The sequence below is a fragment of the Ranitomeya variabilis genome, chromosome 4, assembly GCF_051348905.1.
Source record: "Ranitomeya variabilis isolate aRanVar5 chromosome 4, aRanVar5.hap1, whole genome shotgun sequence".
NCBI lineage: Eukaryota > Metazoa > Chordata > Amphibia > Anura > Dendrobatidae > Ranitomeya > Ranitomeya variabilis.
This window is the reverse complement of record NC_135235.1, coordinates 471,572,321-471,588,316: the sequence shown is the minus strand read 5'-3', so window position 1 is coordinate 471,588,316 and position 15,996 is coordinate 471,572,321. Positions and strand designations below refer to the sequence as shown.

The 15,996-nt window shown below is 40.4% G+C and overlaps 1 protein-coding gene across 3 annotated transcripts in view; it reads left to right on the top strand.

Annotated features, from left to right (window-relative positions):
• The window catches only part of RECQL5 (RecQ like helicase 5), a 110,560-nt gene that overhangs the window by 59,342 nt on the left and 35,222 nt on the right, over positions 1-15,996 (top strand). For all 3 annotated transcript variants that reach the window (XM_077251758.1, XM_077251756.1, XM_077251757.1), the window contains exons 10-13: positions 8,464-8,563; positions 8,646-8,676; positions 9,078-9,136; positions 12,970-13,043. In XM_077251758.1, coding sequence (XP_077107873.1) covers positions 8,464-8,563; positions 8,646-8,676; positions 9,078-9,136; positions 12,970-13,043 — 264 coding nt within the window. The remainder of the gene's footprint in view (positions 1-8,463; positions 8,564-8,645; positions 8,677-9,077; positions 9,137-12,969; positions 13,044-15,996) is intronic.

Genomic DNA, 15,996 nt, shown 5'->3' with positions numbered 1-15,996 from the left:
CTGCAGTCCTATGTAATACGACAGATAACAGTGATAACGTTGAGTAGAGATAATGTAGTAGATGTCACCTGCAGTCCTAGGTAATACCACAGATAACAGTGATAACGTTGAGTAGAGATAATGTAGATGTCACCTGCAGTCCTATGTAATACCACAGATAACAGTGATAACGTTGAGTAGAGATAATGTAGTAGATGTTACCTGCAGTCCTATGTAATACCACAGATAACAGTGATAACGTTGAGTAGAGATAATGTAGATGTCACCTGCAGTGCTATGTAATACCACAGATAACAGTGATAACGTTGAGTAGAGATAATGTAGATGTCACCTGCAGTCCTATGTAATACCACAGATAACAGTGATAACGTTGAGTAGAGATAATGTAGATGTCACCTGCAGTCCTATGTAATACCACAGATAACAGTCCTGAGTACAAAATAAGAAAAAACGCTGCACTCACTGTTAGTCGGTAATCTTCTTTATTGCGACATACAATTATGCATCTTCACGGCACGGGGGAGTGTGGATAGAAAGGACATGTGAGGCGGGACGACGGCCGTTTCGCGCTAGGTAGTTGCGCTTCTACGGGTCTGAATCCGAGTGGAAACCACGCCAGAGAAAAGGGGAAGGAAGCTCCTCCTCTCCAGCGTCATCTCCGATCGGACTGAAAAAAAGTGCAGCGTGCAAAGGTGAGTTTAAAATTAATTAAAAACAACATCGGAATAACTTTAAATTCATAGGTTTACATTAGTGCTCAGGCACCAAAAAGGACAGGAGGAAATATAACAAAATACTCATGATTTTCAACATTTTTTCTTTTCCTAGAATAAATACATTTTCTATATAGCTATCGCGCTATTTGGCTGTTTAAATGAGACATTATTCTATATGCATACAGACCTGTCTTATAATCGGAGACCAAGTTGAATAAAAGCAGAGGATACGGATACAAATTCCTCAACTTAACGCATAATACGCAGTGCGGTAATGTCCGCATCGCTTATCTCAGTGCTTTTCATCTATAATTTCTTCCATATGCATGTATCGAAGGGGGGCGCACGGAGTGCTGGGAGCTACACATGAATGACATTACAAAAAAATGGACATATCTGTCCTATCATTAAAGCCAGCGGGCCCGGTCGCTTTAGTTCTCATAATCCACCTGGCTTCTCGCTGCAATAAGATTTTTCCTAAATCACCTCCCTGTACGGATGAAAACACTCTTTCCACCCCTGCAAAGGTAAGAACTGTGGGGTCGCCTTGATGGCAATCTTTTATATGGCTAATTAGCCTTGGTACCCCTTTGCCTGTGGAGATAGATTTGAAATGCTCTCTGAACCGAATATACAATTTCCTGATGGTTTTCCCTACGTAAAAGCGTTTACAAGGACAGTAAAGTACATAAACGACGTATTCAGTTTTACATGAAATAAAATGGGAAACATGGTGTGAAATCGGTCCAATAACCAAATTCTGACCTGTTTCATGATATTGACAAAACGGACAATGTCCACACCGAAAATTGCCCTTTAAGGTAGTTTTATCTAGCCAAGTCCCTTTTTTTGTTTTTGTTATTCGATTGCGTACTAAAACATCTCTAATTCGAGTGCTTCTTCTGGTGGATATCAGGGGTCCTGACATGATTTTATTGGCAAGATCTTTATCTCTCTCCAGTATGTGCCAATGTTTACGGATGGTGGAACGTATCTCACCATCCATAGGGCCATACTGGAAACAGAAAGTGAATCTCTGTTGGAAATTATGAGGGGCACTCGCGTTCTTACAGGGTGTGGTATTGATTCGTTCAACTGCAGATTTTAACACCTTTTCGGGGTACCCTCGTTCTTGAAATCTCTGGAGAATCTCTTTGGATTGAACTTGGAAACTATCTGTTGTATTATTCACTCTCTTAGCCCTCAACAGTTGGCTGTAAGGAAGGGATTGTTTTACATGGTTGGGATGGTAGCTGTTAAAATGTAATAACGAATTGGCAGATGTGGGTTTGCGGTAAATAGTAGTGTTAATCTCCCCCTCTATTACCTTTACTGTTACATCTAGGAAATCTATATTCTGATCTCCAAAATTATATGTAAAGGACATGCCCATCATGTTCTCATTGTTGAGATAGCTAACAAATGCTTCAAATTCAGTTTTTGTCCCATCCCAAACCAATATCACGTCATCTATGTATCTCATATATAATTTGATGTGTTCCAAAAAAATGTTCCTGTGAGAGTATATATAATCTTCTTCAAATACAGCCATAAAAAGGTTGGCAAAAGTGCATGCAACCGGGGTCCCCATGGCGGTCCCAGTGGTCTGTCTGTACCAGTTGTCGAGAAACATAAACGCATTATGCGTGAGTATGAAGTTTAACCCTTCACAAACAAAATCTATGTATTTAGGACTCTTGTCAGTGGTGCTAAGCACCCTTCTGATAATATCCACACCCAGAATTTGGGGAATGTTGGTGTACAGACTGACCACGTCGATGGACGCCAGGGAGAACCCCGGTTGCCAAGAAAAATTGTGTATTTGTCTCAAGAACGAATTGGTATCTTTGAGATAAGCTGGAACACTAGTAAGCAAAGGACGTAAAAGCCAATCAATGTACTGGGATAGGGGCTCAGTGAGAGACCCTATCCCAGACACGATTGGCCTGCCAGGAGGGCAAATGATGGACTTATGAATTTTTGGTAGGTAGTACCAGTGAGGTTTGGTGGGGTGATTATTGAAGAGCTTCTCTGCCTTCCTTTGTGTCAAGATTCCGCTTTCCACTGTTTTTCTAAGAAAGGTATTAAGATTATTTTTATATTTTAAAGTGGGATCGCCTGGTAATTTGATGTATGTATTAGTATCCGATAATTGCCTTGCTGATTCCGTTAAATAGGCTTCCCTAGATATTAAGACTGTTTTACCCCCTTTATCCGCGGGGCGTATGATGACGTCAGTCCAGCTGGCCAACTCATCTAATGCTTTTTTCTCATCCGCTGCCAAATTGGGGAGTGCTTTTTTATAATAGAGAGCTTCTATATCTTTGATTACTAATGTTTCAAACAGGTCGATGTTATTCCCTGGAGATATAGGGGGCATGTAAGTGGAGGAAATTCCCCCCATGAATGGAGTTATATCTCTGGGATTGATTAACTCAGATTTTACTGGTACTGAGTTTGTGAGGCTCAGTAACTCGCAGGCTTCCTGCTGGAAGTCTGCAAGAACTTCCTCTCCTGTACCTGCCATGAATCCCAGCGAACCTATAAAGCATGGTTTTTCCCCTTCATGCATGTTAATATTAGTGGTGTTATTCAAAAAATGCTTGTATAAATGAATCTTTCTGACAGACTTAAATAAATCAATTTGAAAAGAGACAAAATCAAAGTTATTAGGAATGCAATAATTTAAACCTTTTGACAGTAATGATAACTGTGCCGGGGTCAATTCATGTTGTGTTAAATTAAGGACAAAATTCTCGGGTCCGTGATTTATGGTCGTTCCTGTCTCCAGGACACGAACTTCCTTTTCTGCTGGCGGTAGGAGCTTTGATTTGCGTCTGCCCCTCCGCGTCTTCCTCCTAAAGGGAGAGATGCGGTAGTAGGGATTTCTCCAATAGTATTATCAGCAGAATCAACGTTCATAGTGGGACCTTCACTTAAACTCGAATCAGATTCCGTCGTTAGATAGTCATGTCTATTATGTTGGTTCCGTCTTCTTTTAAAGCTACGTTTTCTTTGTTTAAAATTACTTCCTCCATTACCTCCATTTTGGTTCCAGTTATTTTTATTCGTTTTATTCCAGGAAAAAATGTTGCCAGAGTCATAGTCAGTCTTATCCCGGAGGAATTTGTCTCTCTTCCTCTGTTTGGTCTCCGCTTGTATCGGGATAAGTTTAGCATCTAATTTTTTATTAAAACTTATCCATTGGCTCTCGGTTAATCTACTTTGTAGTTCCGTTTGTGCTTTAACAATTTCGGAGCTAATAAGCTCATAGTTCTTTATGTTAGACTTAAGAACCAGTTGTAATAAGTCCTGTGAACAGCGTAGCATAATTTGTTCCCATTCAGTTTTTAAAGCGATATCGTTGCTGAAATGAGACATTTCCTTCCATACTCGGAGGCCCCTGGGGACTCGTCCGTTCTCCACATAAGACCTTAATGAGTTGTTGGTCCAAAATAATCTAATCTCTCTTTCCGAGAGGTTAGTCAGTTTAAATTCCAATGATTTAGTGCTTAACATCTGCACTTCGTCCGCCTGTTCACAGTCCTTAAAGTAATTAGTTACATCCTCCCGGCCGGCTTGTAAGCTCGTGCGCACAGGTGCTACGTCTGGGTCCATTGTGCACTATAAAGTGTGCATTAAATAATGTTGTAACTTCTGCCTCTTACTTAGAGTGTGCACACAACAATGTAGAAAAACTAGTGCAGTACAATAAATAGACAAAAGTGAAGTGGCACAACTCAGCTTCGGAGTTTCTTTGCAGGTTACATACCCATAGACGTTTACAAACAGTGGTGCTAGCGTAGAAAAACAGTGGCAAGTCCTGAGTACAAAATAAGAAAAAACGCTGCACTCACTGTTAGTCGGTAATCTTCTTTATTGCGACATACAATTATGCATCTTCACGGCACGGGGGAGTGTGGATAGAAAGGACATGTGAGGCGGGACGACGGCCGTTTCGCGCTAGGTAGTTGCGCTTCTACGGGTCTGAATCCGAGTGGAAACCACGCCAGAGAAAAGGGGAAGGAAGCTCCTCCTCTCCAGCGTCATCTCCGATCGGACTGAAAAAAAGTGCAGCGTGCAAAGGTGAGTTTAAAATTAATTAAAAACAACATCGGAATAACTTTAAATTCATAGGTTTACATTAGTGCTCAGGCACCAAAAAGGACAGGAGGAAATATAACAAAATGCTCATGATTTTCAACATTTTTTCTTTTCCTAGAATAAATACATTTTCTATATAGCTATCGCGCTATTTGGCTGTTTAAATGAGACATTATTCTATATGCATACAGACCTGTCTTATAATCGGAGACCAAGTTGAATAAAAGCAGAGGATACGGATACAAATTCCTCAACTTAACGCATAATACGCAGTGCGGTAATGTCCGCATCGCTTATCTCAGTGCTTTTCATCTATAATTTCTGGACCGATTTCACACCATGTTTCCCATTTTATTTCATGTAAAACTGAATACGTCGTTTATGTACTTTACTGTCCTTGTAAACGCTTTTACGTAGGGAAAACCATCAGGAAATTGTATATTCGGTTCAGAGAGCATTTCAAATCTATCTCCACAGGCAAAGGGGTACCAAGGCTAATTAGCCATATAAAAGATTGCCATCAAGGCGACCCCACAGTTCTTACCTTTGCAGGGGTGGAAAGAGTGTTTTCATCCGTACAGGGAGGTGATTTAGGAAAAATCTTATTGCAGCGAGAAGCCAGGTGGATTATGAGAACTAAAGCGACCGGGCCCGCTGGCTTTAATGATAGGACAGATATGTCCATTTTTTTGTAATGTCATTCATGTGTAGCTCCCAGCACTCCGTGCGCCCCCCTTCGATACATGCATATGGAAGAAATTATAGATGAAAAGCACTGAGATAAGCGATGCGGACATTACCGCACTGCGTATTATGCGTTAAGTTGAGGAATTTGTATCCGTATCCTCTGCTTTTATTCAACTTGGTCTCCGATTATAAGACAGGTCTGTATGCATATAGAATAATGTCTCATTTAAACAGCCAAATAGCGCGATAGCTATATAGAAAATGTATTTATTCTAGGAAAAGAAAAAATGTTGAAAATCATGAGTATTTTGTTATATTTCCTCCTGTCCTTTTTGGTGCCTGAGCACTAATGTAAACCTATGAATTTAAAGTTATTCCGATGTTGTTTTTAATTAATTTTAAACTCACCTTTGCACGCTGCACTTTTTTTCAGTCCGATCGGAGATGACGCTGGAGAGGAGGAGCTTCCTTCCCCTTTTCTCTGGCGTGGTTTCCACTCGGATTCAGACCCGTAGAAGCGCAACTACCTAGCGCGAAACGGCCGTCGTCCCGCCTCACATGTCCTTTCTATCCACACTCCCCCGTGCCGTGAAGATGCATAATTGTATGTCGCAATAAAGAAGATTACCGACTAACAGTGAGTGCAGCGTTTTTTCTTATTTTGTACTCAGGACTTGCCACTGTTTTTCTACGCTAGCACCACTGTTTGTAAACGTCTATGGGTATGTAACCTGCAAAGAAACTCCGAAGCTGAGTTGTGCCACTTCACTTTTGTCTATTTATTGTACCACAGATAACAGTGATAACGTTGAGTAGAGATAATGTAGTAGATGTCACCTGCAGTCCTATGTAATACCACAGATAACAGTGATAACGCTGAGTAGAGATAATGTAGATGTCACCTGCAGTCCTAGGTAATACCACAGATAACAGTGATAACGTTGAGTAGAGATAATGTAGATGTCACCTGCAGTCCTATGTAATACCACAGATAACAGTGATAACGTTGAGTAGAGATAATGTAGTAGATGTTACCTGCAGTCCTATGTAATACCACAGATAACAGTGATAACGTTGAGTAGAGATAATGTAGATGTCACCTGCAGTCCTATGTAATACCACAGATAACAGTGATAACGTTGAGTAGAGATAATGTAGATGTCACCTGCAGTCCTATGTAATACCACAGATAACAGTGATAACGTTGAGTAGAGATAATGTAGATGTCACCTGCAGTCCTATGTAATACCACAGATAACAGTGATAACGCTGAGTAGAGATAATGTAGTAGATGTCACCTGCAGTCCTATGTAATACCACAGATAACAGTGATAACGTTGAGTAGAGATGATGTAGTAGTTACCTGCAGTCCTATGTGACACTAATATAGCTACCACTCAGAACATAGGTGTGCTATAGACCATATTTGCATAATGTACAAATAAAACCAGTGAGTCACAGGTGACGGTTTTTTTGATCATTGTCACTTACTTTAGTTTCTTGCTTATTTGGCCCAGACCGCCATAACAACTTCTTCCATCCATGTCTCCTGAATGTAACACACAGATATCTTTGGCTCACCATTTCTCCAGGACCCTACCCTATTTTTCCCACTTCTAAACAAACACTTTAGCGCTATAACGATCCAAAATGGCCAGGCAATAATAATGCCCACCTAGTGACCTACATAAAAAGTACCCTCCGTCTGAGCCTCTACCAGTAATATAATAGTGCCACTCTGTGGCTACACATGGTAATAGTTCCCGCTGTATGCCGTCACACAGTAATTGTGTCCCTTCTGTGCCTCCACATAGTAGTTGTGCCCGCTCTGTGCCTTCTCTTCGCCTGCACATCCCACACAGTACTAGTCACCCCTCTGTGCCTCCACATAGTAATAATGTCCCCACACAGTAAAATTGCTCCCAGACGGATATGATGCCCCTTGTTCGTCTCCTACACGAATCAGTAGCTAGTCCTCTTACCAGACTTCTGCAGCCCCTGGAAGAGTCTTCATGGAGCCAGAGGCGGGAGGAGAGCTGTGTGCAGATGAATGCTCCTCTGCCTCCTTTCCTTAAGGGGGCATTCACATGGGCATCCCTGCTTCACCTGTTTGCCGAATCAGCTGTTATGTAACAAGTGTATGGCAACTGGAGAAAACGGGACATGTCCTACCACTCTTTATCTATGACACCTGGTGTATTGTAGGAATATTGCACTGTGACACCATAGTATCACTGACACTTGCTATATGAATAATGGCTCACTTATAAGATATGATTGAAAATGGCGTCATTTTATGATCGGTGGGGTCCAACCGCTGAGACCCCTACAGGTGAAGTCCTGCTTTTAGTGCTGTATCCCCTTTAGCCTATGTTCACACGTTGCATTTTTGCTGTTTTTTCTGTAGGCAAATCCTACTCACTTGGCAGTAAAGAAGCAGCTTAAAGCAGGTTTTGCTGTGTTTTTCATGCTGATACAGTTTAGTGCTTGTTATTCCTAAGTTTTCTGCACCAAAAATGCTGCAAAAACTCATATCTGTCTTTTTGCAGCTTTTTTGCACTTATTGCTTTCTGTGGGTGAAAAAAAGCTGCCAAAATGCTGAAAGAAGCGACATTCTGCAGTTTTCAATAACACAGTAATTTTCCAATTCAGTCAGGAAAAAAACCAATGTGTGTGCATGAGATTTCTGAAATCCCATACCTTTGCTGGTACTGTAAAACACAGCTTTTCATGTGTATAACAAAAATGCAACGTGTGATCATAGCCTTTACTTGCATAACCGCTCACTGTGTAACCTGAAGCTCTGCTCTGCTGGGAAAACACATGCACCTGCATTCTCAGAATCACTGGTGGCCCCAAAGGTTGGGCACCTCCCTGCTAGTCATATGCAATCTCTTTGCATGGTGAGAATATCCCTTTGATACTATTATAAATAGCCTATCCCGGTTATTTGAAGGTGTGATGAGGATTCGGATGAAGGGAATGATGAAGACTCTTCTGAAAATCGCAAACATGAATGGAACAGCTTTTACCAGAAGCAGATGAATTTGAGAAAGGTGAGCTGAAAGCCTAGGCTCTCCAATACCAGGGCAGTAACACGCAGTAACTTGTGTCATGGGCTGTTCTTTTTTTTCACAGAGCAAAGAGCTGGAGGAATTTATTCTACCAAGTATGTTTTCATTACTGAAATCCTCCCTTCTATGTGCCAGGATGGAGATCTACTCTGGCGGACCTGGAACGTTTTTGTACTGCGCGAATAGTCATTTTTATGAATATCCAGCATTTCATGCTACATTTCCCTTCATGAAGTGATGAATGCTTTGGCTTCATTTAAAAAAAAAAAAATTCTCTGATGATGGATTAAGGATAGTGTTTTCTTTTGTTTTTAAACTCTATAACATAAAAAAGTAAATTAATGTGAAATTTTAACAGAGTTGAAATAGTCAAGATGATACACAACGAGTTGATGTTTTTATGTTCAGAGGCATCACACAAACACAAAACAGGATTAACAGCTATTTTATATGTGAGATATGCATTGTTCTGTATTTTTGTTTTTTCTGGGAATAGGCGAAGACTGTCCACTTAAAGATGGTGCTAATGACAAAATACCCAAACTTACTGTTAAGGTAGGAGTGTAAAATTAGACATTACAATATGCTATATGTTCCTCTTTATTAAGAAAAAGGAAGAAACTGGAGCCAGCATCCAAAATTAAAGGGAACCTGTCACTCCGTTTTTTGAAGATGAGCTAAAAATAGCGTTAAATAGGGGCAGAGCTGTGCTTTACATTAGTGTCTTTTGTGTGCGTTTATTACCCACCTATGCTGCTGAAATACCTTTGTAAAGTCGCCGTTTTGTGCTGTCACTCACGCTGGTCTGGTCCTATGGGCGTGGTGACAGCGCTGTTTCTCCCCCAGATCAGGCTCATCATTACGTTGGTGGCGTAGTGGTGTGCGCATGTCCAACAGAGAATATCCACTGCCCAGGAGATGAAAAAGAGCGCGATCTGCGCTATTCAGCCGTTTACCGGTGGGCGCGGCCATCTTTCCTGTGGCCGCGTGTGCGCAGATGGAGCGCTCTTCTGCCTGGGGCTTCAGGAAAATGGCCGCCGCGATCTCCATCTGCGCACGCGCGGAATCCCGCGGCCATTTTCCTGAAGCCCCGGGCAGCAGAGCGCTCCATCTGCGCACGCGCGGCCACAGGAAAGATGGCCGCGCCCACCGGTAAACGGCTGAATAGCGCAGATCGCGCTGTTTTTCATCTCCTGGGCAGTGGATATTCTCTGTTGGACTTGTGCACACCACTACGCCACCAACGTAATGATGAGCCTGATCTGGGGGAGAAACAGCGCTGTCACCACGCCCATAGGACCAGACCAGCGTGAGTGACAGCACAAAACGGCGACTTTACAAAGGTATTTCAGCAGCATAGGTGGGTAATAAAGGCACACAAAAGACACTAATGTAACGCCCAGCTCTGCCCCTATTTAACGCTATTTTTAGCTCATCTTCAAAACACGGGGTGACAGGTTCCCTTTAAATAAACCATGGAATTTATTTCTTCAAGTTAAAATCATCAATAAGATTCCACATACAGGAGATGTAAATATTGCTTACGGGCACAACTAGATATTACAGCATGAAACAAACATACTAACCGTAATTTAAAAATCTTCCTATAGGAGGTCACATTGCGCACATTCATTAATTCATTATTTCCATCTGATAGGTAATTGGATATTGGGAGAAATTTACCAAGAAAGGAAGAGAAAAAAAAATTCCTCTTTTTTCACAGTCATGAATTTCTAACATGTGATATTTTCAAGAAATATCTACCATTTCTCTTTAATGATCAAGATTTCAAATCTGTAATGACACCAAGGGTTCAATTTGTAGCAAGAAAGGCACCCCTAATTGGCCAACTACTATCACCCAAACTATTCACAGAGTTTAAAAAAAAAAATCTAAATGGCAGCTCAAAATATTTGATATATTTAGTTACATTAACACCAAACAAATGTCCCAGAAGTATAAAGAAAGGACAAAAAACTCCAAATAATATAGTCACAACAAAACATCGGTATCTACAGACCACAGACGAGTATAATCCTTAAATTAGCGTTTATTGCAAAAAAGTTCACAAAGGAATTTAATCTACATGATAACAATAAAATGAGAACCACTGGAAACCAATACTCAAGGACACTGTGTGACCAGCACAATTTGCCAATGCTTAGAATATAGATCAAAAATGGTTGTTGGTCAATGTCTCCCAAATCACATGTGAATAAGAGCTGGACACTAAGCGTTGGGGCGGCGGGGACCATTTGTTTCCAGCACCTAGCCAGCTTATACTTAGTAAGTATATCATGTCTCTCTCTTATTAGCCTAATTTTGTATCATTTTGGCCTGTTGTGGCCTTTATGCACTATATACTTTATCTATATGGAAAATCACAGCTAAATTCACATACGTATATATTTTTTGGATGCTTAGTGTTCAGCTCTTATTCACATGTGATTTGAGAGACATTGACCAACAACCATTTTTGATTTATATTCTAAGCATTGGCAAATTGTGCTGGTCACACAGTGTCCTTGAGTATTGGTTTCCAGTGGTTCTCATTTTATTGTTATCATGTTATCACTTTGCAGTCCGCTCACCATCCTGGTAGCTCTTCTATGAACTTGCTCCAGTTTTTCGTTGTCTTTTTTTCCCTTTAAATGTGGTGCCAGAACTGGACACAGTATTCATACAAGTAATCATTCACACTTTAAAGTACAAGCATTAGCAAAGGTAGATAAACGATTATAGGAAACTGTTAAATACAGTCATTCTGGATTTTCATGCGAAAACAAGCACTCCAATATCCAACTATCTACCTATCAGATGCATCAACCAAACAAAAACGATAAGCAGTCACAGGGTTCCATAAAATATGTAAACTTTATTAAATTTAAAATATTAAAAATAGCAAATACCAGATACAATAGCACAAAGGGAGAATGCGCACACTCAGTGGCCGCACATAAAGAACAGGCCCACATGCCCCATCATCCCTGCATCATTATCATATCGTCAACTTGCTAATGAAGCAAATATATCACTAGCTGCAAGTTCAGCAAGGCAGGTGCCTACATTCTTACCTAGAAAATGGCATACAGATAATGACAGATAAGGATCACATCATACCTTGATGCAGCGATGAGGGACCGTCAGCTCACCCCAACGCGCGTTTCGTAGCACCGAGCTCCTTCCTCAGGGGGCGTGTCTATCAGATGCAGTCAATGAATTAATTAATGTGTACCTTGTGACTTAATTTTTGAAGGTTTTTAAATCACAGTTTGTATCCTTTGTTTCTATGTTATGATTAAGGGCCAGTTGTGCCAGAAACACAGAAACGATATTTACACCTCCTGTATGTGGAATCTTACTGGTTACATGTGTTTTAATTTTAAGAAATACATTTTGGATTTTATTTCATTTTGGACACTGGCTCCAGTTTTGTCCTTGTGCTTATCCACTGTAGCCATACAACCACTCAGGTGCAGTGCTTAATATTCCTCTTCCTCGTTATTTATTAAGCTTATATCGTGCCATCATATTCCTTAGCATTTTACATATATTACCATCTCTGTCCGCATTGGGGCTCACAATCTAAATTTCTTATTAGCATGTCTTGGAGTGGGCAGGACAGCAGAGTATCTATTGGAAACCCATACAAACTACTTGCAGATATTGTCATTGATGGGATTTAAACCCAAGACCTCAGCGCAATACTGCTAATCAATGCAACAATGCTAACCACTGAGCCACCATTATTCTGTACTTACATTTTTTTTTTTAAAGACGGATTCTAGTTGTTTCTGCTTTGATCTAAAGCCTCATCGCCCATATACAATAGAAAGCTCTTTGCCGATAAGTTGGCCAACCGCTATCTCTCCTGTGTCCACCACACACAAGAACTCTCGGCTACGATCTTTTGTGTTCTCTATAAGAGAGCTGCTGCCAGATTTCTCTGGCTGTTGCTTATCTCCGAGAGAATAAATAAAATTGGCCATCTGAAATCGAATTTGCCTGATCCTGTCTACCACGACATCATCTGTGAGGGAAGCACTGGGATACCCCCATATCCATTAGACTCTTAGCCTATCCCACCAATATTGACACGTTCGGGTGACATAAGTCTAATGTGTATGGAGACTTTAAGACTCCTCTTCACTAGTCCAACTACTTCTTTTCTTAGAAATGCCAATACTTCAGGTATAAGATTGACCCTTGCATCATATTTTTATATTATGTGACTGACTGATAATTATCTCAGAAACGGCAGGAAGTAGTAGAGCGCATACACTTTACTTTATTATTTATCTTGTTCATGATATATACAGCCCTTTATGTAGCTGTCAGCTCTTGTGCCATGAATAAGAGTGATGGATCTGTACACATGTCTCCTATAGGCTCGAGAACACTGTCTGAAGATGCTTAGGGAAGCCATCAGTAAAAACGTACAGGATACCCATACTGCAGATAGGTAAGAAGATTTTCCATTGTGTCATCTGCCCTTAGCCCTTTAGTGACCATTCCCAATTTTTCAAATTTGATGTGTCACTTTAATAGGTAATAACTGTGGAATTCTTCTACATATCCAAGTGATTTTGAGTCCGTTTTGTCACACATTGCACAAATCTAAGTTGATATTATGTTTTATGTTTATTCATAAAAATATTGGAACTTTGATGAAAATGTAGACAAATTAGAAATTTTCTAATTTTTAATGTTTACACCGTTAAACCAGATATTTATGCCACACATAAATCCCTTTAATAAATGTATATCTTTAAGCCCTAACCAGTTTTGTAATTATCTTTATTATTAAATTCACTACACTTCTCCCTATCCTGCTATTTCATATATATGGTTTTTCTTTATATATATAACTTTCCTTACTCTGACCGGTAAATTGAGAGGAGTCGCAAATGGGATGTCACAGAAGGTTGGGGCTGGTCTCGCCTTGTTGCAGCGTCTATCACCCCTCCTTAAACAGGCCACCATTAGGGGGTAATGCTGTGGTCACTTACCACAGCTTCTGTCACTGCCGTCTCCAATGAGATACTGGTTCGCCTCTGTCACAGTTGCTGCTTCTAACACCGCAGTCTATTTCACTGAAACGAATCGTCATCAGGGGGCGGTGATAGAAATAATAATAATCATCTTTATTTATATAGCGCCAAAATATTCCGCAGCGCTTTACAGTTTAACAGTTTCAAACACAACAGTAATGAGTAACAACGTTAACAATACAATAATTAAAGCAAAATAAGAGGACCCTGCTCGTGAGCGCTTACAATCTACAATGAGGTGGGGAGATACAAAGTACAGGAGTGTATTTACAATGATGTATTTACAATGATGGTCCAGCCATCTTCAGGGAGTGGGGGGTAGATTGAGGTAGTGAATGGGCTACACACACACACACAAACATAAAATGACTTTGATTAGTTAACGTGATAGGCCGCTCTGAACAAATGTGTTTTGAGGGAGCGCCTAAAACTAAAACAAATTGTGGATGGTCCTAATTTCTTGGGGTAGAGCATTCCAGAGGATTGGCGCAGCACGGGAGAAGTCTTGGAGTCGGGAGTGGGAGGTACGGATTAGTGCAGAGGTTAGTCGAAAGTTGTTTGCAGAGCGTAGTGGTCGGATAGGCCGATAGACAGAAATGAGGGAGGAGATGTAAGGGGGTGCCGCACTGTGGAGAGCTTTGTGGGTGAGAACAAGTACTTTGAATTGGATTCTATAATGAATAGGCAGCCAGTGTAACGACTGGCAAAGAGCACTGTAACAGAAACACTGTAAGTTACACCAGTGCTGCCCCCTAATGACCTCCTGTTTCAGGAGAGGTGATAGATGCTACAGAGAAGTGAGTGCAAACCCATTTTCCTGTGACGTACCATTTTAGATTCCTCTAAAGTAAAAAAACAAAATGCATATAGGGAATAGCAGGACAGAGAGAAGTACAACACATTTAATAACAAAGCTAATGAATTGAAATCCCCCCTCAAATTTCATGAAAAGTAGAATGAAAAATTATCTCTTTTCACTGAAAAGTTCTGAACAGTTCACCATAGCTGGCAAATCCCAAAAGCATGGAAATGTGGTTAAAAATGGAACCCCTTCCTTGTGTTAACCATCTAAATGCCATTATTTCTATTGATAGCAGCATTTAAGGGGTTAAACGGCCATGATCGGTGCTAAAACTAATCATTGACCAATGTTATTCTCTTATTCCTCAGATCAGTAATCTCTTATTGGCAGTCATTACGGGGTCGCTTTAGTATTAGTTAAATATCATATTTATTGGGTAGATCATGAATCAACAATATGTGCCATTTACATGATGGTAAAAAACAATCCAATGAAGTTACCGGTATGTGATTTATATGTCACCTACATAAGAAATTCGGCGTAAAATAGCCATATTTAAAATCTAATAAACTTTATTAAGTATGTGTACAACAAAGTATAATAAACATAATAAAAGGGAAATGCTAAAACAGATTTAGACCTCACCAAGAGTATTACGGTGCAAGAGGTATAGTAATCACGATTCAATTATACAAAAATATATCTCATAGACATGATGGAAGCGTGTGACTAATAACCACTCCTGCATAAACTATACAGAGAAGCCAATGATTTGTGATAGAGACTTAAAGCAGCAATATATACCAGAATAATGCAAAATAAATTATACTGAACAATAAAGTATGTCTACATATGAAATTTTAAGTCAACGCTCCGTGCACATAAATGTTCCAGTATAATCAAAGTAATCAAGCGTGGATAGAGGCCTGCAATTGGAGAAATGCACTGTGATTTTGACGTATCGCAATGCAGCTTCTAAGTGGTATAAAACATACAATAAGTGGACCAAGTCGCATCATTGGTATATATACTGTAATAGCCATTCACTGCACACACAGAAAATCCTATAATCCTAAAAATGGCATAATAAACCCAAGATGATCCCGGTGTTACCGGTATGTGATTTAATTGCTGGTGTTCATAGTGTATAGTGCTGTGCTCAGCCACCTAATGAGCTCAGGCCTTTTGGGCGGCATGGCCTCTCCTGTCACAATCTTCTGCAACGTGCTCCTGTTCACTGCAAATATCTTTCTTCCCTACTTCCTAAGGAAGGAGCAGTGTCTCTATGACAGCATGGCAGTACAGCGATAAAGACTACCACAGGGGAACATAGAAGGGGCTATATTGTTAGCTGTTAGAGAGGAAAGGAGACGTTTTCAGTCCAGAATCCAACCCAGTACATAAACGGGAGACATTGAATTAAAAAAAATATTAAATCTAGATTCACCCGATAGTGCAGCAGTCACATTTACAGTCCGTGGAAGGACTGCAATTCCACTTGTGTGAATGTAGGTAGGAAGGTGTTTTGTTTAGGCTAGAAAAAGTGTAGATAACTTTGCCCT